The sequence below is a fragment of the Rhinolophus ferrumequinum genome, unplaced genomic scaffold, assembly GCF_004115265.2.
Source record: "Rhinolophus ferrumequinum isolate MPI-CBG mRhiFer1 unplaced genomic scaffold, mRhiFer1_v1.p scaffold_84_arrow_ctg1, whole genome shotgun sequence".
Classification (NCBI taxonomy): domain Eukaryota; kingdom Metazoa; phylum Chordata; class Mammalia; order Chiroptera; family Rhinolophidae; genus Rhinolophus; species Rhinolophus ferrumequinum.
This window is the reverse complement of record NW_022680440.1, coordinates 569,944-596,330: the sequence shown is the minus strand read 5'-3', so window position 1 is coordinate 596,330 and position 26,387 is coordinate 569,944. Positions and strand designations below refer to the sequence as shown.

The following is a 26,387-nucleotide window of genomic DNA, read 5'->3' as shown; positions in this document are numbered from 1 at the left end:
GAGGTTTCTTTTTTTTTCCCTTGTTTATTGGAAAACTGTGATTTATTATTAAAGAATGATTTATTCTTGTTTTACAGTTTAAAAAAATATTTTTTAAAATTAGTTTCAGGTGTATAAAACAATATAATAGTTAGACATTTACACCCCTCACAAACTGATAACACCTCTCCCCCAATCTACTACCCTCTGGTATCGTATATTGCTGTTACAGTTCCATTGACTCTATTACCTATGCTGTACTCCACATCATATATATATATAAATATATATATATATATATATATATATATAAAATTCTAGTTGACATTCAATATTATTCAGCTTCAGGTGTACAGAGCAGTGGTCAGACATCTACACAGTCCATGAAGTGGTCTCCCTAATAAGACAAGTGCCCATCTGACCCCCTACAAAATCTTTGAAACATTATTGTCCTCAAAGTACAGATTAGTAACCACAATATAGCCAAGAAAGTATCTCAGGAGCATAGGACTTAAGCAACGTTCAACAATGTCACCCTCCTTTAATCAGCAGACCTTTCTGGAAACAAAAACCCGTTCTTCCTACTGTTGACCAAATGGCTTGTTAAGATGGGAATTAAGTAGCTAACTGAAACAAGGAAGAAAGAAAAACACCTTGTAAGGAGGCCCTTTTAATCATGTCACTAACGCATTATAGCTCTATAGCCCTCGAACTACAAGTACCACAGAGCAATGCGCCACTTCCTCTCGGCACTAAGGGCGGGAATCAAGCGCCTCGCTGCATCTCGGGAACAATAGTTAATTGGTGGAAAGATGGAAAATTAATTTTAGAGGGTCTTCATTTTTCGGAAGAGTAATTCAGAAGTTCCTCAAACAAGGCGCGGACACAGCACCAATAAAGTAACATTATTACCTCCATGGGGAGAGGAGCAGGCTACTCCAAAGGAAGGTACTGAACTTAAGTCGGAGGTCCCGCTCAATTTTCCCAATGGTCCCCTTTCTGGCCAGGTCGTGCGTCCTTACCGCTGCCTCTTCTCATTGGTCGGTTGACAGACGACGGCGCCTGCGCACTGCGTACCTCTGAGGGTCGTGGGCCGACGCCATTTTGGCCCCAGAGGTGCTTCTGGGAAGTCGAGCGCCTACCAGCACACCTGCCCGCCTGCCGGGTACGGCCTCTTCTGCCAGTGCTTCCGAAGCACGGTGCTGCTTTTTTACTCTCCGCACCCTCCAACCCTGTAGTCTGGAGGGAGCCTCTGAGCATCGGGCCGGGTCACACCGCCGGGAAAGAGGTGACGAGGGCGGCGCGGGGTGCGGACACTCCCCGCCGAGAGCCCACCTGCCATGGACTTGGAATATTACGGCGGCGACCAGTCAGGTGGGGCAGGGAGCTGCGGTACCGGGCTGGGGGGCGGAGCGGTTACCCGGCGGGGCCGACCTCGCACCCTCGCGGGGGAAGGGAGGGAGGCCCTGGCGACGTTCCCTCCGGTACTGGGCCCAACGTGACTGAGTCCGAGCGCAAGGAGCTCCCTGACCCGCTGCGGGCCCCGAAGTTAGAACCTTAGGGAGGGAGATTCTAGAGGGAAAGCAGTCTTCAGAATCGGTGAAGGTTTTTGTTGAAATTGGGAAGCCATTTCCATATATTAAGCGTTTACTGTGTGCAGAGTTCTAGGGAAGGTCTCTTGTTACCAGATAGATTTTTTTCAGGAGTTGAGAGTGTTTTTCGAGAATCCAAGGGAACTCTTCGGTGGAGGTGGGAGCTGGGTGCGGGATCTTACCGAGACTTTTCACTCTGAGTTAGGGCTAGTTCAATCTCGCAACACTGGTTTCCCAGTGAAGAAAGGTAGGACCCTTATTTGAGTTGTGTAAAATTTTAGAGTAAGGCGTGTACCTCTGGCACTTCCTGGTGATTTTTGTGCCTTTCTTTCACCGTGAGATCTTTCCTCTTTCTCCTCACAGAAGTTTGGTCTCCTTTCTTCACCTGTTTATTCAGTAAACACTTACTGGGCCCCACTGCTAACATTGTGCTAGGCGCCATAGACGCCAAGGGAGTAAGGCAGGACCCAGTGGAGGGCAGAAAAACGTTACGTTTGCTCTCCCATGGTGTCCTAGTTCCTCTGGGTATTCTCTATCAAAAGTGCTTAAATGATTGTCTAAACGTGAACCGCTTTTCTAGTTTAAGTTCACTTAGATTCTATATGTATGACAGGGAATAAAAGTATGACTGCAAACACTTCTCCGAGCATGTGCTGTTGTTTGGCGTAAAATATTTTCCTGATGTTTTCAAAATAATGTTTCAGTTCATTTGTGTTTTAAAATTACTTCTTAAATAAGTAATTATATGTAATACACATACAAAAATTAAGTGCTGAGAGACATGGAAAAATAGCAGTTCCCTAACTTTGTATTCTTTTAGCTGGTTTTTTTATACTTCTCTCCCTATTCCTGATTTATACTATCTCTTGTTGCATCATTTTTAGGCATTCTGTAAATTGGCATTCTGTTATGCTAAGACCGGATTTTAGCCCTTTCTGTGCCCTTTTCTCTCTCCCATACTTTTGCAGCATAATTGTTAAATTTCAAAATTACTGTTTTTATTATGACTATATTCTTTACTCTTTAAGTAGAGTAGCTCTTTAGTATGATAGTGAGTCCACTCTTATGCAACTTTTTAGTTTTCCATAGTTGACGGCTTCATTTTTAAAAAATTGTTTATTTTTATGAAACTTCTAACCAACTCTTCCCATATCCCCCAACTGTCCTAAATTCCCCTCAATACATTTTTACTTTATATTTTTAAAGTATTGGTTAAAGTGAGGTAGCAATTCATCTTTACCACTTGGTGATAGTGTATGTTAAAGGAGATTACAATGTTTCTGAACTGGAGTTCCTTGTGCTTTTCATTCATAAAGAAATATTGTACATCATGTACCAGGCAGTGTTCCAGGCTCCAGGGATTCGGTAGTGAACCAAAATCCCTGCTCTTTTAGCACTTTCATTCAAGTGAGGAAAGAACCACATTAAACAAAATAACTTGACAAGTCACGTAATACATTAGAAGGTGGTAAGTAAATGCTGTGGAGAGAATAGTAGTTTTTAAGAGAGGTGAAATAGTTTACAGAGCACACTATTTAGAGGTGGTTGACTTGGTTCTTAGTGATGTTTCTTACGTTTCACGTTATGGTGTATTTTTGCTGCCGTATGTGTGACAATACATGTTCTGATTGTTGTTATTTATATGAGTGTTGTACTGTTGTCTTGTTTACAGCATTAGCATCGTTAGTCATGCTTCATCAGTGGTAACCTTTGCTCTCGCATTACTCTTGATTCATTGTGTTCATTTCAGCTGTAGATGTCATCCATCTTACACCTTAAGTGGGTCTTTGTTTTATTTTTAAGCAGATGATGGTGGCGCTACCCCAGTGCAGGATGAACGGGATTCAGGGTCAGACGTTGAGGATGATGTAAATGAGCAGCACTCTGGATCAGACACTGGAAGTGTAGAACGTCATTCAGAGGTATTGGCTACCACCGTCGGGAAGCTTTCCCTTGCATTCTGTGAGACCTGTTTTATTTAGGGGCTGTAGAGACCTTGTCACAGGGTTACGCTTCTAACCCTGTGAGTGAAGGATTGTGATTTTATAGAAAACTGCTTTCAAAATAAATAAATAGGGGTAGTCTGGTTACTTATGAAATCTTAGGGAAATAAGTTCTGATTGGGTCCCATTGCAGCTATTAGGCAGTTTTTGACTGCTTATTGGTTCAGAAAATGGCCTTTGATATTTGACTATGCCTCCCATTCCCAAAGTGATGTCTTACTGGGGCGGTGAGCATCTACTTAAAACTGGAGAGATACCAGTTGAAATGGAAAGTTATGAGGGTTATCGGCTGTCAAAAATTACATCAGAATTTGGCTTTCTGAACTGTTCAATGGATGTAATAGCAGAACACATGTGATTTTAAAAGTTGTTTTTGCTTAGTAATATAGAGTAGTATTGGATCTTATATACAGCATTGCAACATACTTGTCCTAATACATGACATTTTTAAAACTGTTTAATAATGTTTTCCTGGTTATATAGTCTGTACTGTACAATGTTAACAAAATTGTTCAATAAGTCAGCTATGAGTTATTGGTAAACACAAACTGAAACATAGGAATGATAAAGACGGCCAAGTTTTCTTTTAGGAACTTGATAATGCCGTATATTGTGCACAGAAAATTGTCCGATTTTTAAGTAGTAGATGCAATTGATAGAGATTGTATTATTGACTCTGTCCTTTCACATGTTATTAGTATATTCATATATCCAACAAATGTTTATTGAGCCCCTGTTGTGTCAGGCTCTTTTCACATATCAGGGAATAAATGAGGTCCCACAGCCACCCTAATCCTTCACTTCTTGAATTTATTATCCAGTAGAGGGATATACACTTTTAAAAATTACACACTTTTTTTTTAAACAATATACACTTTAAAAAATTGTTGAGTTTGTTAGAATGATAAATGCTGCGGAGAAAGGAGAAAGTGAGAACAGAGTGAAGGATGCCAAGATGAAGGATAGGTTTTGGTGATAAGTAGGGAGGTACCCATAAGACTCATTAAGAAAGTGACACTTGAATCAAGGGGTGAGGAGGGTGAGGCAGTAGGCACAGGACTATGTAGGGGAAGAACATTCTAGGCAAAGACCAAGGTGGGAGTGTGCTTGAGGTCGCCAAGGGACATCCAGGAGCAGTGTGGCTGGAGTGGAGCGAGTCGGGGAGGTGTGATCAGATTGCTGAATGGATTGGAAGAAAGGCTTAGCTTTTAGTATGTCATTCAGTTTTTTGTAGACTCTTAAACATTCAGATTAAATTCTAATTAACATATTACTTGATAATGTAAACATTGTTGTGGTATATTTAGTGTGTAATATCTTAAGTTTCTACTTTGGAAAACAACATCAGGAGCTTGACTTGTGGCCTCAGTCAGTTGTAAACATAATATAGGCTTACCTTTTAGTGTACTCACCTACTTGTTTGTAATGAGATGGATTCTAAATAAACGTGTATGTGGTTGAAATTTGGAAATTATAAAAAAGTTTAAAGAAGAAAATTAAAATCACCACACTTCTATCACAGAAATGACTGTTAACTTTTTGATATTAATTCTCCTGCATTTTTATTCTCCCTCATGGATACAATGTATGCATGTATTTTAAGTTACTTGACATTTTACTATGTTATTTTGTATATGTAATATTTTTATCTGTTCACTTAGGATTATACCTTAAGTATATCCTTATGTTATTAAAGATTTCAGCATAATTTTTAATGGTTGCACACTATTTCATAATATGGATACACTGTTACTTATTCAACAATTTCCTGATTTTTGACATTTAGCTGTTTAGCTATTATAAATGGCCATGACCATTTTTGTACATAAACATTTGTCCTTATTTTTTGCTTGTTTAGAAATCTACCAGGAGAATTAACCATAATAAAGAGGCTAAGATATTTTAAGGCTTTTCATAGATATTCCCCTCCAGAAAGGTTATTCTAATTTGCTAAACTACTAGTAGTTTGAGTGTGCCAATTGCACCCTTATTAAGTGCTGAGTTCTGTATTGATACTCTTACCTGTTTAAAATGGCTTCTGAAGAGAATTTTGGATTGTTTTTTAGAAGCTAATGGGATGTTAAAAGAGTATAGTTACATTAAATGGAGCAGTCATAGTACAGACCCCAAACCTAAAAGATGTGTTTTAGTTTCCTATTGCTGCCTTAAGAACTTGACACGAATTTAGTGGTTTAAAACAACAAAGATTTATTATCTTACAATTAATTCTGCAGGTCAGAAGTCCTAAATGGGTCTCACTGAGTTAAAATCCAGGTGTCACTGGAGTTGTGTTCCTTCTCCAGGGGAGAGTTTTGTTTCCTTGCCTCTTCCAGCTCTAGGCCACTTGCATTCCATAGCTGTGGCCCCTTCTTCTCCTCTCAAATCAGCAGTAGAATATCTTCAGATCTCTTCCTGACTGACCTCTGCTTCTGTCATCACAACTCAGTCTCTTATTCTGACCCTCCTGCCTCCCTCCTATAAGGATCTTGTAATTATATTGGGCCTACTCAGGTAATCCAGGATAATTTTCCTACATCAAGATCCTTAATTCCATCGGCACAGTCCCTTGTATTCCCAGGTGCCAGGGATTAGGACAAGGGCATCTTGAGGGGGCCCACTGTTTTGCCGACTTTAAGATGGTACTCATAACAGGATTTTCCAAATACTGAAAAAAAAAAGTTTTTCCATGTGCATTTTAGAGTTCGGCTATTTTGTTATTTGTTTCTTTAAATTCTTTTCACCTACAATATTCGCTCTTCATGCGTTTGTTTAGATCTCTATGGGATCCATACAGCCACACACAGTCATTAAGACAGTGGTCAGTATAGGAAATGCTGATAAAATTTTGGAGACTGATAATTTTTGCAGGTTTTTAAACCACTTCTAATAAAGACATTTTTGTCATTGAAAAACAACTTTTTCCTTAAAATAATTGTACACATCTAGAAATAATTTCTGACATGACAGCAAGTCTTAAGAAAATGAGAGTTTATTATAACGTAAACATGGTATGGAGGCTCTAGATCATTCTGTGTAGGAAGTTTGTTCTTTCTGTCATTGATGGGCTGGCCTGATGCCTATTTCTAATAGCTTCTCTATTGGCTTCATTTTTTTTCTCTTTAAGTTTTGAAAAAAGTCAAGATAATATAAAACTCAAAATTAATGCAAAAAATATGATGAACAAAGTATTGAAATCTTAAAGTTGGGATCAGTAACAGTGCTGTGCTGCTCCATATAGCAGCCTGAGACAAAAGGAAAAATCAGTAATATCCTGTGTTTAAAATTTTAATTTTGTTCACCATGGATTTTTTTTTTTTTTGGTATTAACTTTGATCTTTAAAAATATCTCAATCTTTTTTTAAACAGCTTTATTGAGATGAATTTGCATACCCATACAGTTACCCCATTTAAAGTGTGTAATTAATTCAGTGGTCTTTAGTATAATCACAGTAGTGTAACCATCACCATAGTTAATTTAGAATATTTTCATCATTTTAAAAAGAAACCCTTTAACTGTTACTTCTTTATTGCCTCCTCCCCTTCCCCATCCCTGTACTGGACGTTTCATGTGAATGGAACTATTTAATATGTGGTTTTTTGTGAGCCGCTTCTTTTACTTAATGTTTTCAAGGTTTACTCATGTTGTAGCATGTATCAATATTTCATTCCTTTTTATGGTAAATAATATTCCATTGTATGAATACCACATGTTATTTATCCACTTGTCAGTCGATGGACATTTAAGTTGTTTCTACCTTTTGGCTATTATCAGTAATGTTACTACGAACATTTATGAAGTTTCTGTGTGGACATCTGTTTTTATTTCTCTCGGGTATATTCTTAGGGGTGGAATTGCTGGGTCATACAGTAACTACTTCGTTGTTTGAGGAACTGCTAGACTGTCTGCAGCGGCTGCACCATTTTACATTCCCACCAGCAGTGTATGAAGGTTCTGATTTCTGTACATCCTTGTCAACTCTTGTTATTACCTGACTTTTTGATTATAGACATTTTAGTGGGTGTGAAGTGGTAGGTATCTCATTATGGTTTTGATTTGCATTTCCCTGATGAGCAATGATGTTGATTATCTTTTAATGTGCTTATTGGCCATTTGTATATATTCCTTGGAGAATGTCCATTCAGATCCTTCATTCACTTTTTTAATTGGGCTGTTTGTCTTTTTTATTATTGAGTTGTATGAATTTTTAAAATAGTCTGGATATAAGTCCCTTATTAGATGACTGATTTGCAAATATTTTCTCCCGTTATATGAGTTGTCTTTTGCTTTAGTGTCCTTTAAAGCACTAAAGTTTTTAATTTTAATGAAGTCCAATTTATCCATTTTTTTCTATTGCTGGTTTGGCTTTAAGTGGCATATGTAACAATCCTTTGCCAAATCCAAAGTCATGAAGATTTACCCCTCTGTTTTATTTTAGGAATTTCATAAATTTAGCTTTTACATTTAAGTCTTTGATCCATTTTGAGTTAATTTTTATGTGTACTTTGAGTTATGGTCCAATTGCATTCTTTTGCATGTGGCTATCCAGTTGTCCGATCGGAAGGTCTTGGCACCCTAATCAAAAATCAGTTGACCATAGAATGTATGGTTTATTTCTGGAATTGCAATTCTGATCCATTCATATCTGTGTCTGCAGTGTGCCAGTACCATAGGGCCTTGAGTAAGTTTTGATATTAGGAAGTGCGAGTCCTACTTTATTCCAAGATTATTTTGTCTATTCTGGGTCCCTGGCAGTATTTTAAAATCAGCTTGTCAATTTCTGCAAAGAAGCTGGGATTTTGTAGGGATTGCACTGAATCTATAGATCAGTTTGGTGAGTGTTGTCATTTTGATAGTATGAGGTCCATTGATCCATGGATATGGGCTGTCTTTTATTTAGGCCTTTAATTTCTTTCAGCAGTGATTTTTAGTTTTCAGTGTACAAACGTTGCATTTCTTTGTTAAATTTACTCCTAAGTATGTTATTAATGTTTAGTGAGCAGAATTGTTTTGTGAATTTTATTTAAAGGTTGTTCCCAAACATTTTTCCTGTTACTCTAATTTACTTCATTGTGCTCTCGGAACATACTTTGTATTAATATTATTTCTATTCTTTTACATTTATTGAAGTTTTGTGGCCTAGCATGTGGTCCATATGGGAGAATGTTCCCTATGCACTTGAAAAGAACATATATTCTGTCTTTGAATCTAGTGTGTCTCCTGTGGTCATCATAGTTGGATCATGTTTTTCATCCAATCTCTGTTTCCTCATTTTCTTCTTTAATCCATTCATGTGTAATGTTATTGATAGAGTTGGAGTGTGCAATTTTACTTTGTGTCTTCTGTATGCCTCATGTCTTGTTGTTCCTCTGTTCTTCCTTTACTGCTTTCTTTGTCATAACGAGAATATTTTCTAATGCAACATTAAAATTCTTTTTGAGGTCAAATTTCTTTATATCTTTGCAAAAATAAAAGAGTCTTTAGATAAATTGGAGTAATTCAACTTAGTTGTTGAATCTTTGACTGGATAAATCAGTTAATAAACATTGTGCCTTTTGGGATACTCATTCCTATTAGAGGTTCACATCTTTTTTGAGAGGGATGCATGACACATCTGTGTAATTTTTTTCACCTTTACTTAGGTATAATTGACAAATAATAAGATCTATAAAGTGTACATTGTAATGATTTGATGTATGTATACATTGTAAAAGAATTCCTCCATCTAGTTAATACATCCATCACCTCACATATTTATCTCTGTGTATGTGCAGACCAGAACATTTAAGTTCTGTTTTCTTAGCAAATTTCAATAATAAAATACTATGTTATCAACTGTAATCACCAAGTTATACATTAAATCCTGAGACCTTATTCATTTTATAGCTGAAAGTTTGTACCCTTTTACCAACATCTCCCTATTTTCCCTACCCTCCAGTCCCTGGCAACTGCTTTACTATGTTTTTCTGGATTTGACTTCTTTTTTAGATTCCATATATAAGTGATACCATGTAGTATTTGTCTTTCTCTGTCTGGCTTATTCCACTTAGCATAATACCCTCTAGGTCCATCCATGTAGGAAGGGTTTTCTTCTGTCTCATAGCTGAATAATATTCCATTGTATATATACACCACATCTTACCCATTCACCTGTTCATGGACACATAGGTTGTTTCCATATCTTGGCTATAGTGAATAATGCTGCAGTAAACATGGGAGCACATATATCTCTTCAATATCCTGTTTTCATTTCTTTTGGATAAAAATCCAGAAGAGTGATTTCTGGATCATATGCTAGTTCTATTTTAAATTTTTTGAGGAACTTCTATATTGGTTTCTGTAGTGGCTGTACCAGTTTACATTCCCACCTGCTGGTTTCCCATTTCTCCACATCCTTGCCAACACTTGTTATCTCTTGCTCTTTAGATGACATTTCATTTTGACAGGTGTGCGGTGATACCACATTGTGGTTTTGATGGGCATTTCCCTGATGAGTAGGGGCATTGAGCATCTTTTCACATACTTGTTGGCCATCTGTATGTCTTTGGGAAAATGTCTGCTCGGTTCCTCTGCCCATTTTGAAATTAGATTATTTTTTTGCTATTCAGTTGTCTGAGTTTCTTATATGTTTTGGTTGTGAATCCCTTATCAGATACATGAATTACAAATATTTTCTCCCACTCATTAGGTTACCCTTTCATTTTGTTGATGATTCCTTTGTTGTGCAGAAGCTTTTTAGTTTGATGTAGTTCCAACTTGTTTATTGCTTTTACTGCCTTTGCTTTTGGTGTTTAATCCAAAAAAAAGTCATTACCAAGACAGATGTCAAGAAGCTTACAGGGGGTATGGTATTTTCTTCTAGTTTTACAGTTTCAGGTATTAAGTTTAAATTTTCAGTCCATTTTGAGCTGATCTTTATATATGGTATAAGAGGTCCAGTTCATTCTTTTGTATGTGGCTGTTCAGTTTTCCCAGCATCATTTATTGAAGAGACTGTACTTTTCCAGTTGTAGATTCTTGCCTTCTTTGTCTTAGGTTAACTGACAATATATGTGTGGATTAATTTCTGTGCTGTCTATTCCGTTCCATTGATCTTTGTGTCTGTTTTTATGCCAGTACTATATACTGTTTTGATTACTATAGCCTTGTAGCATAGTTTGAAATTAGGAAGTATGATGCCTCCAATTTTGTTCTTTCTCAGGATTACTTTGGCTATGCAGGGTCTTTTGTGGTTCCATGCAAATTTTAGGATGGTTTGTTTTATTTCTGTGAAAAATGCCATTGGAATTTTGATAGGGATTGCATTGAATCTGTAGATTGCTGGGTAGTATGGACATTTTAACTATTAGTTCTTCCAATCCATGAGCATGGAATATCTTTTCATTTAGTTGTGTCTTCAGTTTCTTTCATCAGTGTCTTGTAATTTTCAGTGTATAGATCTTTCACCTCCTTGGTTAAATTTATTCCTAAGAAATATTCTTTTTGGTACAATTGTAAATAGGATTGTTTTCTTAATTTCTCTTTCTGATAGTTGTTAGTATATAGGAACACAACTGATTTTTGTGTATTGAGTTTGTATCGTGCAACTGTACTGGATTTGTTTATTAGTTCTAACAGTTTTTTGGTAGAGACTTTGGGGTATTCTGTCCGTAATATGTCATTCACAAATGGTAACATTGTACCTTTCCTTTCTTATTTGGAAATATTTTATTTCTTTTTCTTGCCTAATGTCTCTGGCTAGGACTTCCAGTACTATGTTGAATAAAAGTGGTAAAAGTGGGTATCCTTGTCTTGTTCCTGACCTTAGAAGGAAAGCTCTCAACTTTTCACCATGGAGTATATTAGCTTTGGGCTAGTCATATATGGCCTTTATCATGTTGAGGTATATTCCCCCTGTATTCAGTTTGTGGAGAGTTTTTATCATGAATGGTTGTTGAATTTTGTCAAATGCTTTTTCTGCATCTGTTGAGATGACCATGTGATTTTAATCTTTCATTTCATTAATGTGGTATAGCACGTTGATTGATTTGTGGAGGTTGAACCATCCTTGCACCCCTGGAATAAATTGCATTAGATCACGGTGTACAGTCCTTTAATGTAATGTTGAATTAGGTTTGCTAATATTTTGTTGAGGATTTTTGCATCTGTGTTCATCAGGGATATTGGCTTGTAGTTTCTTTGTCATGTCCTTGTATGTTTTTGGTATCAGGGTAATGCTGGCCTCATAAAATGAGTTTGGATGTGTTCCTTCCTCTTTGGTTTTTGGAAGAGTTTGAGATGGATTGGTATTCTTTTTTAAATATTTGGTAGGATTCACCAGTGAAGCCATCTGTTCCTGGACTTTTCTTGTTGGGAGGTTTTTGATAACTGATTCCGACTCCTTACTAGTAATCGGTCTGTTCAGATTTTCTGTTTCTTCATGATTCAATCTTGGTAGGTTGTATGTTTTTAAGAATTTATGCATTTTTTCTATGTTGTCCAATTTGTTGGAGTATAATTGTTCTTAGTCTTTTATGATCCTTTGTGTGGTATCAGGTATAATGTTTTATCTTTATAATTTTATTTATTTGAGTTCTCTCTTTTTCTCTTGGTTCATCTATCTTATTTTTCAGAAAACCAGCTCTTAGTTTTATTGATCTTTTCTTTTGTCTTTTTAGTCTCTATTTCTGCTCTGGTCTTTGTTATTTTCTTCCTTTTATTAATTTTGGGATTGGATTGTTGTTGTTTTCTCTAGTTCATTGAGAAGTAAAGTTAGGTTGTTTGAGAGCTTTCTTTTTTCTTGATACAAGCATTTATGTCTGTAAACTTCCCAGTTAGAACTGCTTTTACTGCAACTTCATGTTTTGATATATTGTATTTCCATTTTCATGTGTCTCAAGATATATTTTCATTTCTTCTTTGATCCATTGGTTGTTTAATAGCATGTTGTTTAATCTTCACATATTTGTTCAATTATCCAGTTTTTTTCTTGCAGTTGATATCTAGTTTCATACCATTGTGGTCAGAAAAGATATCTGATTTGATTTCCGTCTTCTTAAATTAATTAAGACTTGTTTTGTGGCCTAATATGATCTGTCCTGGAGAATGTTTTGTGTGTGCTTGAGAAAAATGTATATTCTGCTGCTGTTAGATGCAGTGTTCTGTAAATTTTTTTAAGTTCATTTGGTCTAACGTGTAGTTTAAATCCAATAGTTCCTTATTGGTTTTCTGTCTGGGTGATCTATCTATTGTTGAAAATAGGATATTGAAGTCACCTATTACTATTGTATTGCTGTGTTATTTCTCTCTTCAGGTCTTTTAATACTTGCTTTATATATTTATGTGCTCCAATGTAGAGTACATGAATATTTACAAATGTTAATGAACCCCTTGTTGGATTAACTCCTTTATCATTATGTAACGACCTTTGTCTCTTATTATAGTTGTTGGTTTAGAGTACTTTGTCTGATATAAATGTAACTACTCCTTTCTTTTGGTTTCCATTTGTATGGAATATCTTTTTCTATCTCTTCACTTTCAGTCTGGGTATGTCCTTAAAGCTGAAATGAGTCTCTTATAGGCAGCATATAGATGGATCTTGTCGTTTTAATCCATTCAGCCACTGTCTTTTGATTGGAGAATATAGTCCATTTATATTTATAATAATCATTGATAGGTATGGACTTCTTATTGCCATTTTGTTTTCTGGCTATTTTGTAATTCCTTTGTTCCTTCCTCTTGCTCTCTACCTTTGTGATTTGATGATTTTCTGTAGTGGTATGCTTAGATTCCTGTCTTTTCACCTTTTGTGTATCTACTTTAGGTTTTTGCTTTGTGGATTACCATGAGGTTTACATGACATACATTTATGTCTATTTTAAACTGGTAACAACTTCTAACACATACCAAACCTCTACATTTTTATTTTGTCCTCTCCACATTTTGTTTTTGATGTCACACTTTACATCTTTTCCCCTGTATACTTTAATAAATTGTAGTCGTAGTTATTTTTAATGCTTTTATGCATTTTAATTTCTTTAATAATAGTTTCACTATATTTTTGAGTTCTTTTTTTAGTAGTTGCTCTAGGGTTTACCACATATATCTTAACTTAGCAGAATCAGCTTCAGATTTACAGTAGCTTAAATCCAATAGTATGTAGAAATGCTACTATGTAGTTTTATTCTTTGTTCCCTGTTTGTAATATTGTTGTTATACATATTACATCTATTAATGTTACAAACCCAACAATATTTTGCGTCACCATCTGAAGTCATTTCCTTAGCTTAATACAGCTTTGCTACCATGCACATCCTTTGTAGTGTCATCGGCAAATATGTTACACATATGTATGTTGTATTTCTATATATTACAGGCCCAGCTGTACGCTACATACATATTAGTTGGTGCAACTGCTATTTAAATCAGTTAAAGTAAGAAAGGAGAATACATGCATTTATGTTGTCTTTAATAATTACATAATTAACTTTTACTGGTGTTCATTGTTTTTTCATATGGGTTTGAATTATCATCTGAGGTCACTTGCTTTCAGCCTGTGAAGATCATTGTTTATTTCTTGTATGGTGGGTCTGTTAGATATATTCTCTCATTTTTTGATTATCTGGGAAATTTTCATTTCTTTTTTATTTAATATTTATTTTTGAAAGATAGTTTTTGGATATAGGATTCTTGGTTGTTTAGATTTGCTTTCAAGTACTTTGAATGTTATCCCACTGCTTTCTGGCCTCTGTTGCCCTGTGGCAAAACTTTTGGAACAAACTAATGCAGTCAAATTCTGGCTCCTTTGACAGAATAGCTTCTGAGGTCTGTGTATGATACTTGTTTTGACCCCAGGATGGCTCCTCCCAGCTGTCTTAGTCACTGGTTCTCTGCTGCAGACTAGCTGGCCAACGGTTTTATCTTGACTCTCTTCCCAAGTGCCTTTCACCAGAATGTCCAGTATTCTTGAGAGGCCTTAGCCTGAAATTCCCCAGGCTTGGTTCCAAGTGAAGTCAGTTTCTTTGAGGAGAAATTAGAAGCTGTCTGGTATACTGCTTCTGTTTTCTCCAGGCAGAATCTTTGCACCAGGGCTCTGGAACTAGAGGTGGATAATGGGAAGCTACTTTCTCCGTGAAACACCACTCTAGAAGCTGAGCTCTCGGTGAGGGGTGGGGAGGGATTGGGTAGCTCTTGGCTTACCTTTCCTGGCATGGAGCCACCCTCTCCCGAGTTGTTGCGAGGGTGTTCAGGTATTCTCAGGATGCTGCACCCGAGGTAGAGCCTTTTCATGACTGAGAACTGAGGACAAGATGGGACACCCCACCTGTTGGCTGCACTCGCCTGCAACTTAGCCTCAGCAGCAGGTAGCTGGAGGCAGAGCGGGAAAGGCTGGTATTGTGCTCCTCCTGGGCAGAAAGCCTCCGCCCAGCTGGAGGGAGAGGTGCCCTGTGTTCAGGCTACAGCAGGCTTCTCCACTGAGCTCTGAGGTTGGAAGTGGGGAGTGGTCTCGGTTCAAATGCCAGAGACTCTTCTCTTACCAAATTTTTGTAGGTCTTCTTCGATAGGTTCTTCTAAATTTGCTCTTTGCTTATAAGACCATTTCCAGAGGCTTTCAATGGTTGTTTTTAAATATTTTTAACTAATTTCACTGAGGAACAGGTCATTGGAACTTTTCAGACTGTCGTTTGGTTTCATTCTTATCTCTTTTACTGATTGGTCAAACCTCCCCATATTCCCCAGTTGAAGTCCCAAAAGGACCCAGAATGCTTTACTTGTCTATTAGCACCATCTCTACTGGGCCTTTTGATCTCTCTCATCTCATTCGTGCTCCTACCTGTGTGTGGGTCCCGTCTGGCCGCACTGTACAGAGAGCAACCTAGTGCTACTTTCCTGAACAAGGCATTCGGAGTAAGTCAGCTGTGGGCACTTGGGGGCAGGTGTGTATACTGCTAGACATTTAGTGTCTTGGTTCCCAAGCGCTAAGTAAATGAAAAGCTAGTTAACATCTCTCCAGTCACTGACAGCCAGAAAAAGCTCCCCACATTCACAGATTCCCCCTTCAGCGAGGGGCCAGAGCCACCCTTAGGTCCAGGACACGGAGATGGACAAATGAGGCGTGGTAAGCATAAGAAAGGAAACAATAAGTATTTGGAAGAGCGGGGAATATGAAGGAGGGAATGGCTAACCAGCTCAGCATTCACAGATGATGTATTTGAGTTGAGTCTTGATAGGTGAATGTTTTGTAATAAGATACTTTGTTACAAATGGTTATAACATTTAAGAATGCTCACAGGCACTATGCCACTTTACATGCATTTGATCTTCAGAATAGCTCTCTCAAGATATAGATACTGTTCCTAACTCCATCCCATTGAGGACATTGAAGCTTTGGGAAGCTTTAGATCACGGAGTAGAAAAGGTCCAAGCTGGGGTTTGCCCCCCAGTTCTTTCTGACTCTAAAGACCATGTTCTTAACGGTCTCATTATGTTGCACAAAGTCCATTCTGCGTAGAAAAAAAGATGGGAGAGGCTTCAAAAAGGGGTATTTGCCCAGTTTTGAGGTAGGAAGGACATGGTAGGGGAAAGATATTCTAGCAAAGAGAACTGCTCTTGGAAAGGCCTGGAGGTGACATAGTGCATTTAGCTCCACTTGGCTGGATGAAGTTTCTAAAATGCAGTCAGAATCACTTGGGTTAAGGTCAAAATGCAGATCCTTTGGCCCCTTCCCAGGTTTACAGGATTAATATCTGGAGGTAAGAAGTACAGAAGCCTGTACAGGTTGCACCAGAACTGCTCAGGTGATTGTTAACGCACACGCACGTTGGGGCCTGCTGGTGCGTGCAGATGTCTCAGGTGCAGACCTGAGCGTCAGCCAGGGAGGCTGCTGTTTGCTTCATCACTGTAAACTCTTACGCTTTGTGTAGAATTGTTTCCCCAGTACTGTCATCAGGAGTGCTTTTGTTTTTTGACAGTCTGGTTCGAAGATCAACTAGCTTTTGACAGACAAAGGACATTGAGGTATATGTATATAGCCTCGTTTTAGTAATGTGTGTGCTTCCTGTAAAATTGGAGATTCTTAAAGTCAAAGCCTGTAGCTCTCCAGGAGCTACATGACAGTTACAGCATTGTTGTTTTTTTGCTGGATTTCTCAGATTATTTCATAGCTAGTTAAGCTGATGTACATCGACAAACTCCAAGATGAGGATTTCAGGTATCTTCTGGAACTGAGGTTCAGTGAAACGTGTTTTTGAAAATGCTTCTATAGGTGTTTTTCCTCGTGGACTCTACTGTGTGACTTGGTGTTGAGTTTTTCACCAATTTATAATGGTAGGTTTGTATGCAAGTTCAACAGTTTTGAGTTTGATTCTACTGGTGGATAAGGAACAAGCAAGTGTTCAGAGTTGTTTGGTTCTTTATAAGGATTTCCACCTGACACTTATATACGGTTTTGAAATTTATTAATTGCTATTTGCCTTATGGCAGTTTTATTACTTATTCTGTAGTTTAAAATGTCAGCTGTCTGCTTGTGTTGTGGCTCTCGCCCATAGGAGTGTGACCACCACGGTGTGTGTGTGCGCTGAGGTAACTGGCCGGTGGTTCACTCATGACTACAGTGTGAGTGGTGGTAAGAGGGGCGTGTTACAAACACTTCTAAGGCCCCGAGGACCCTCAGGGTGCCCCATTTCTCAGACAGTTACACTAGGGAATTTTTTACATCATTAAGAAAATGACATTTAAAAATCCAATTAAATGTGTTGTAAGAGGCACATCTAAGTTAAAAGTATGCAGGACCGTATATAAAAAATTTATACACAGTAAATACAAACAAAATAAAGCTGGCTTAACTGTATTAATAATACATGAAACAGCCTTTAAAGAAATGTATTATTAGAGATAGAGAAGGCTGCCATATAGTGGCAAGAATTTCACTTTATCAAAACGATATACCTAAGGTACATACTAAGGCTATAATTATGCATCTAAAACGTAGGGTCAAATATATAAAGTAGATTTTGACAGATTATGAAGAGAAAGGTGTTAGGTAAAGGTTTTCAGAATTCCTCCAACCAACTGATAAAGCAAGCGAACAAAAGATAAATCAATATAATATATATCGTTTGAGATAACAGCTAACACACATGATCTAATGCTCCCAGTAACTTCAGAATATAAAAGCTTTTTCAAACACACGGAGCATTTATGAAAATTAATAACATACTGGGCCTTAATACAACTCTACGAATTTAAAAAGATTAATATTAAATTTTTCCTAATAAAATGTTGCTTTTATCTGCTATATTAAGATTATTTGTGAGATCTTAAGTTTTTAAAAGTTCTAACCCAAAAAGGATAGTTCACTTACTGGAACATGTATAATGACATGTCCATCACTATAGTATCATACAGAGTATTTTCACTGCCCTGAAAATCCTCTGCACGCTGCCTGTTCATCCTGTCCCCAGACCCAGCCCCTGGCAACATAGATCTTCCTACTGTCTCCACGGTTTTGCCTTTTCCAGAATGTTACATAGTTGGAATCATATAGTATATCAACTTCTTTCACTTAGTAATATACACTCAAGGTTCTTCCGTGTCTTTTCATATTAAAATTTTCTTTAATTACAGTTGACATTGAATATTGTGTTGGTTTCAGGTGTACAGAACAAGGAAAATGGCATTTAAATGGCAGTTTCTACCATTGAGTTGTTGTAGTCATATCTGATTCAATAAACTGTACTTGGGATTTTTTAAAGTTTGTAATTTAAACTAATTCCTGAAACCAGTTTTAAAATTATGAATATTGTTTTGATAACTTGTAAGCTTGTGTAATTTCTAACATACTCTTTTCCCAAATCTTGTGATGTCATCACCTAAGTGCATTCTAAAGCGTCTTATCGCTTAGCACTTTCTTACTGCATTCATTTCTTACCTTTTTTCCCCACCATGCCACACATAATGGGTACTCAGATTTTTATGAAACTCCTTAAAAATGGATTGGAATTTATAATTTTTGTAGTCATTATCATGTGTAATGTCCTTGTAATGATTGCTTATTTGGGAACGCATGCACCACGTGTCAGGAAATCCAGGGTAGAGAGTAGCAGGTGAGTTTTTGTATGATGGCTCAGTTCATGGTGTCCCTTGTTGGGGAGCGGCTCCCACTGCGTGCCCCTGCTCTGGCTGTAACCTATCGCATCACTGAGTCACGACATCTGATATTGCCATAGCCAATTAGGTTCTCTCCTGGGAATTCAAAGTTTTGATTCTAGACACTGAAATTAAGCGTGGTTAGCGCTGACTAGACACTAATGGTGTTCTAGTGAAGAGATCTTTTATTTCCCATTTTCAAGCTCTGAGCTGCCTGGGCATTCCTCCCCTACTTGAGTCTTCATTCATCCCACTTTGATTCTGAGAAGATTGTCCTTTTTTCTAGCACCAGGCAGAGGTGGTTTCTGTTGTTTGCAACTCAGATAAATTGAATCACACACAAACATGGTGTGAGAGTTACGTCACGGGTGTGCCATAGAAAGCGTTCCAGAAGCCAGTTACAGTTTTACTTTCGCCTCCTGCTGTAGTTGCTTCTACTGGTATCTGTATGTATCTCCTTCCTCCCTCAGTAATCTAGTTAACTTCTTACCTCGATCTACACAAACTAATTGCAAATTCCTGTTGCAAATATAAAATACCTTTTATAGCTCAGTCTCAGATTACTTCCTGTAGGCTTTCAAAATAATCATGCATACCTTCATAGTGCATATTTCACTGTATTGTTATGATGTATTTGGCTGGCTCCTCATTAGACAAACTTGAAGGTCAGGCACTGAGACGTGTTCAGCCTTGATTCCTTGCACCTTCCACATAGGAGGTCGTAAACAAAAGCTTGTTGAGTTAACCTCTATATTATTCCCACCTAAGTCCTCTATTGTTCATTCAACAAATTCTTACTGTATGTGTGTAGTAGATACCATTCTGTGCTCTGAAGATACCACAATGAAGAAACCCCAAAAATGCCTGCCTTCTTAGAGCATATTATATTCTAAACAGTTGTTATTTTCATCTGCATTTTCTAAAATATAAAAGAATTTAATGAGGAAGCATGACTAAAAGTAAACTTTTAGCAATATATGAAGTATTGTACTATATCAGAAGATACTATATTATTTCTTCTCTCCTAATACCACATTTAATAGATAAATGCCAGGATTAGTGGGATAATAGGCTGTGTGACTTGACAGGGACTCCAGTGCTGTGCTGAGTGCCCAGTGATAATAAAAGAAAAATGCCTTTGGAAAATTTGGAAGGTTTATGATTTTAGAAAGCTTCCTCTTGAACATGTTACATTTGGATGACTATGTGTACCAATTTCTGTTTCTTTGGAATGCTGTGCTGTCAAGATGGTAATAAAATATGGAGGGGGGAAAGCTCCTCAAACTTTTGCGTTTTAAGCTTATTTCATATTTGTATTCTCTCTGAAGTTGTAGACACAGCATCCTTACTCTTCTTTAAATGAGCCTGCAACGTATTAAAGGATAGGTGTTGTGAAAACATTTCATGCCATTTATCTTGTCACTAGGTTCTCTTGCCACTTAATTATCTTACAGCACAATTGATGGGCATGTACATTATTAAAGACTCTTTGCGTCTTGGCAATTTATCTATGGCAAGTTCATGTAACGTCAGTCATGTTCTAAAGAGAAATATTTGACTTAGTAAATTTTTAACACAGAAATTATTGGACTTTATTTTATTTTTTTGATAGAAGTTTATTTTTCCTGTTAAGTCAGAGATAGGCAGCCTAGGACAGGTATAGCCAAATATTTTTATACTTTTTAAACCAGAATGTTATCACTACGTTATTGAAAGTTCAGATGCTGCGTGAGGAAAAAATTCCACAGGTCCTAAAAACTTTGTTATCAGTGTCTTTGTGTGTTTAATTTTGTGTATTTTCCTCTGCATTTTAAAAAACATAGCTATTACATGCGTATGCTAAGTTTGTATATGTTTTCCTATTACTTACAAGTAACATTGTTGGTATAGTTAGATGAGTCATGTTTTCTCTAAAACTTTTCTACCTGGGTTACTAGATGTATGACCCAAACTCCTCCAAGCCTCAGTTTTCTTACCATGGAGAGTACTGTTGTGAGGAGAAAATGAACTAATAGGAGAGAGCCTGATGTAGTATTTGGCTCTTGTTAGGTACTTGGTAAATGTCAGCTACACCTCTCCTGTTTGTTTCGATTGACCTGGGAGAATGAGTCCTATGTGTTATTCGACCCTTTGAATAAAGTCTTTTAGTTCTTTTCCTTAAAATAGTTTTAAGGAAAATGAAATTGTTTTTAAAAGAACTTGGGTACATGTTTGTATTTCTTTGAAAAATATGTTTAGGAACTAAAATTATGTGAGAAAGTTAGGCTTGCTTTCTTTTTCTTTTTTCTTTTTTTCCATTTTTCATCTCTTCAAAATACAAGTCTTCTGTATAGTAAGCAGGGGATAGATATGCTTTACAATGTGTGTTGCTGAAACCTAGCTGGGTTATCTTTTCCCCATTTGGGGATCCAAACCATGTTAGCGATTTCGCAGATAGATGGCCTTCTTTAAAGTGGGATGTTTCTGGATAGGTAGAGAACAAGAATTCTACACGTACGTGTGCATAGTCATACATTTTAAAAAATCATTGAAAAATTTTAACATTTTACTACCAAACATTTTTTTGCACTTTTCTAATTTTTTTCTCCCTTTATTTTTCAGAATGAAACTAGTGATCGAGAAGATGACCTCAACAAAAGACATCATGTGACAGACTCTGAGAATGAAGACCCCTCAAATCTCAATGCTAGTGACTCTGAAAGTGAGGAGCTTCAAGGCCAAAAGGACAGTGACTCTGAATCTGAAGAACATGCAGAGCCTCCTCCAAGCGATTCTGAAAATGAGGAAATCAATCACCATGGAAGCGACTCTGAGAGTGAGGAGACCAGGAAATTACCTGTTAGTGACTCTGAAAATGAGGAACTTCTTAATGGGCATGCAAGTGACTCAGAAAATGAAGACGTTAGAAAGCATCCTGCCAGTGACTCAGAGATGGAAGAGCTCCCCAAAAGTCCTGCCAGTGACTCTGAAGCAGAGGATGCTCTGAAACCTCAAATCAGTGACTCTGAGAGTGAGGACCCCCCAAGGCACCAAGCCAGTGACTCAGAAAGTGAGGAGCTTCCCAAACCTCAGATCAGTGACTCGGAAAGTGAGGAGCCTCAGAGGACACAGGCCAGTGACTCCGAAAATGAGGAGCTTCCCAAACCCCGTATCAGTGACTCTGAGAGTGAGGACCCCCCAAGGCACCAAGCCAGTGACTCCGAAAGTGAGGAGCTTCCCAAACCCCGTATCAGTGACTCTGAGAGTGAGGACCCCCCAAGGAACCAGGCCAGTGACTCTGAAAATGAGGAGCTCCCCAAACCCCGAGTTAGTGATTCGGAAAGTGAAGACCCCCCAAGGAACCAGGCCAGTGACTCTGAAAATGAGGAGCTACCCAAACCCCGAGTGAGTGACTCGGAGAGTGAGGAGCCTCAGAAGGGACCTACCAGTGACTCTGAAACTGAGGATGCTTCCAGATGCAAACAGAAGCCAGAGTCAGATGACGACAGTGACGGGGAGAATAAGGGAGAGGATACAGAAATGCAGAACGACTCCTTTCATTCAGACAGCCATATAGACAGGAAAAGGTTTCACAGTTCTGACAGCGAGGAGGAAGAACCCAAAAGGCCAAAAATTGACAGTGATGAAGATGAAGAAAAAGAGGGAGAGGAGGAGAAAGTAGTAAAGCGAAAAGCTGCTGTGCTTTCTGATAGTGAAGAAGAGAAAGCATGTAAGGATTATGGTTTGTCCATAGCTTTGCGTACGTTCTAAGCTTATAACTGTGAAGCATTGAGTATTTTTCTGGAATGTTAGATCTGTATTCTCTCATTCAACTTGATGTTCTAAAATATCACCTAAACACTGGTTTCCCTGATTTTCATTGGCTAATCTGAATATTAAATTTCTTTTGAGTTCTAATAGCATTTCTTAAGTTTTGATTGTCTCAAAATGATAAACTAGACTGAGTTTCAGTGGGGATGTGTAAGATTTAGATTTTTAACTGGATAGGGTAATATTGCAAAGAAATATATTTATATGAAAACCCCACTGTATCCAGAGTTGGCTGTGGGACTTAGCTAATGTGCCAGATGCCATCCAAACAGCAACTGAGCGCTCACGTGTGATCTCTTGATTTAGAGACTCCATGTCTCTGCACAATAGTCCAGTCTTTGCTACTTGAATACTTTTTTATGAAACTTTATTTTGGAAAAGAAATATTCCCTTACAACCTGACAGTTGTTATAGGAGAAGGCAAAAGACCACACACATGCTACTTGACCATGGGAGATAATATTTTCCAAACTGACTATCAATGATCAACAACATGGGGATTCCACAAAAGAATATTCAGCCTTTTTAATGCCGCTAATACAGTGGTACCTTGATTTTCTAATCCGTTCCGGAAGACCGTTTGAGTTCTGAAACGTTCAAAAACAGCCAACAGCTAGGCTTCAGGATCTTGCACTCAGCGGAAGCCACGTGACATGTTCCCTTCCTGAGGCATGTTCGAAAACTGAAGCATTTACTTCTGGATTTACGGTGTTGGTAAATCAAAATGTTCGTCAACGGAGACTTTCAAAAACCGAGGTACTACTGTATAAGCAGCATAGAAGGACTTCTAATCATGTACAGCAGTCTGGTCTCCTTTTCTCTGTTCCCCAAAAGGAAAGGTAGCTCGTGATGCCTATTTTCATATTGATGCGTTCATTCTTCATCTTTTGGTCTTTTTTCTCCTAAACAACAAATAATTGTAAAGTGACTCTGAACCTTTTAGTTATTTTTTTTATTTCAAACTGTCAAGGGGCCTTTGATTTTTGCCATGTACTGCCATTGTAAAGCACGTGTTGTACTTAGTCATACAATAACCGTGACAAAATAAGAATAATGATGATTTTCTTTTTTGACAGCATCGAAGAAGAGTCGTGTTGTCTCTGATGCAGAGAACTCTGACAGCGATGTTATATCAGACAAATCAGGCAAAAGAGAGAAGACTGTAGCATCTGACAGTGAAGAAGGAGCAGGGAAAGAATTATCTGATAAGAAAAATGAAGAGAAGGATCTGTTTGGGAGTGATAGTGAGTCAGGGAATGAAGAAGAGTAAGTGACAGTATAACAAGAGTTTTCAAGTGTTCGTATAAGGTGGTAGAAAGGGATTTATTTATCTTTTTTTTAACTTGCATTAAAATTTCATATTGAGGTATAATACAATCTCAAAAATACCATCTTACATGAATCTGTGATGATAGCAATCAGAAGAGTGGTTGGCTCTAAGCTACTGTTGGGGATTGACTACAGAGGGCCACAAGGGAACTTTCTGGGGACATGGAGTTCTATATCTTGATTAGGGTAAGGGTTCTTTGAATGTGTACTTTTGTCAAAATCCATCAAAATGGATACAAGAATGTAACATTTTACTATATGTAAATTATACCCTATTAGAGAAAGGTTTTATGGTTCTAATGCAAATGAGAAGAAAGCAAATGAAAGTTTGTTATATTTCCTTATCGTCTAGAAATCTTATTGCGGACATATTTGGAGAATCTGGTGATGAAGAGGAAGAAGAATTTACAGTAAGTATAAGAGGAAATATTTTCTCCGTGACTGTGCTTTTTTGTTTTATGGCAGTGGGTCTCTAATAGGCAGTTCTATTAAGTAGAAATACACAACTGTGATGTATTTAATAGAAAACTCTAGAACAAAGGGATTCAGAAAATGAAATAAAAGGGTCTACAAAGGTGTAAAAGGAAAATGACAGGCAAAATTGAATTAAGGGAGGGAGGGAACACATTAAATGAGACAACCAAAGGCACTTCATAGTGCTAAAGAGAAAGATTCACAATAGTTATGGAACTTCTGATTCTAACAGTGACAGGCTAGGTAATTTGGGCCAACCCTTCTGAGCACAGCTAGAAAAGCTAGACAAAATGTTTAAAAATCTACTCATTATCAGGGACAAGGTAACAATTACTAAGACACAGACAGGAAAGACAGAAACTTAAAAGAGGTAGGCTCAGCATCTAGAACTGCTTTTTCTGGGATATTTACCTATTTGGGCTGAGAGGCTGATCATATTTTGACGACCTCAAGGCTCAAGAGACAAAATTTGGAGGTCAGGGCCTGCTGAGATTAGGGCACCCTGAAAACCCCATGCTCTGGATTGGGAATCCTAGGATTAAGGGTGAACTGTACGTATTGGCCTTTGCTGAGATTTTAGGCGGGCTGTGAGTCTTCTAACCTAGAGAACCTTGGTCTTAGAAATTTGATCCAATGATTCTTAACCCATTGGATAGTGTTCTTAGGCATCTGGCTAATGCAAACGAATCCTTTTGGGACAAAGATAATATCTTAGGTCTCTTTGTTTCTATATAGTTTTTCAAATATACAGTATAGTATTCCATAAATGTTAAAAAGAAAGAATAGTAGAAACAGACAATAGAAATAGACCTAGAGGCTCTAGGTAAAGAATTTTAGATACTGCCTTAAAAAACCAGACAATGTTCAGGGAGATAAAGCATGAAAAATTTTGTCAGAGCAAACAACTTTTAACAAAGACAAGGTAAATTTGGAAAACAACAACGTAGAAATTCTGGAACTGTAAAAATATAATAACTGAAATTTAAAAACTCAGATGAATTTAACAACAGATTAGACATACTTGAAAAGGTAATGAGTGAACTGGAAGATAGGTTAGAAGGAACTGTTTGGCATGAAGTACTGAGATATATTATTATGGCAAATGTAAAAGAATAAAACATAATTTATGTGTGAGAAGGTTTAACATAGTAAATTGGAATCCCAGAAGAAGGAAAAATATACATAGCAGAAGCAGTATTTAAAAAATGATACATGAAGTCATAGATTATAGAATTTCTACAAATTACAAACAGCATAAATACAAAGAAATGTACACCTAAATACATCATAGTAAAATTGCAAGAAACCAAATAAAATGGGCATCTTAAAAGGAGACAGAGGGGAAAAAATTATATTTAGAGAGGCAACAATTAGACTTACCAGCTGACTTGAATCCAAAACTTAGAATTTTTTTTTCTTTAAATTAAAGTTTATTGGGACAACAGTTATTAGTGAAGTTACATAGATTTTAGGTATACAATTCTGTAATACATTATCTATGTCTCAACGTTGGGTGTTCACCACCCAGTGTCAGTTCTCTTTCCATAACCATATATCAGACCCCGTTTACCATCTTCTAGAGCCACACTCCCCCCTCCCCTCTTACCCTCTGGTAACTCCTAAACTATTGTCTATGTTTATGAGTTTTTGTTTCTTCATTTGTTTGTCTTGTTCTTTTGTTGTTTTTGTTTGATATGCCACGTATCAATGAAATCATATCGTTTTCTACTTTTTCTGTCTGACTTATTTCGCTTAATATTATAATCTCAGGATCTATCTATGTTGTCACAAATGGTCCTATTTCATCTTTTCTTACTGCTGAATAGTATTCCATTATGTATATATACCACAACTTCTTGATCGATTTATTTATGGAAAGACATTTTGGTTGTTTCCATGTCATGGCCACCGTAAATAAAGCTGCAGGTAACATTAGAGCACACTTGTCTCTATGGATAAATGTTTGCAGATTGTTTGGGGAGATACCCAGGAGAGGGATTGCTGGGTCATATGGTAATTCTATTCTTAATTTTTTGAGGAACCTCCACACTGCCTTCCATAGCGGCTGCACCAATC

The 26,387-nt window shown here is 37.4% G+C and overlaps 1 protein-coding gene across 5 annotated transcripts in view; it reads left to right on the top strand.

The window, feature by feature from the left end:
- The first annotated feature begins 1,054 nt into the window (after positions 1 to 1,054).
- Positions 1,055 to 26,387, top strand: part of IWS1 (interacts with SUPT6H, CTD assembly factor 1) — a 61,992-nt gene continuing 36,659 nt past the window's right edge. For 3 of the 5 annotated variants that reach the window (XM_033102308.1, XM_033102306.1, XM_033102309.1), the window contains exons 1-5: positions 1,055 to 1,353; positions 3,375 to 3,493; positions 21,300 to 22,407; positions 23,585 to 23,774; positions 24,190 to 24,247. In XM_033102308.1, coding sequence (XP_032958199.1) covers positions 1,320 to 1,353; positions 3,375 to 3,493; positions 21,300 to 22,407; positions 23,585 to 23,774; positions 24,190 to 24,247 — 1,509 coding nt within the window. In that variant the 5' untranslated portion in view covers positions 1,055 to 1,319. The remainder of the gene's footprint in view (positions 1,354 to 3,374; positions 3,494 to 21,299; positions 22,408 to 23,584; positions 23,775 to 24,189; positions 24,248 to 26,387) is intronic. The other 2 variants (XM_033102307.1, XM_033102310.1) reach the window with 2 other exon arrangements.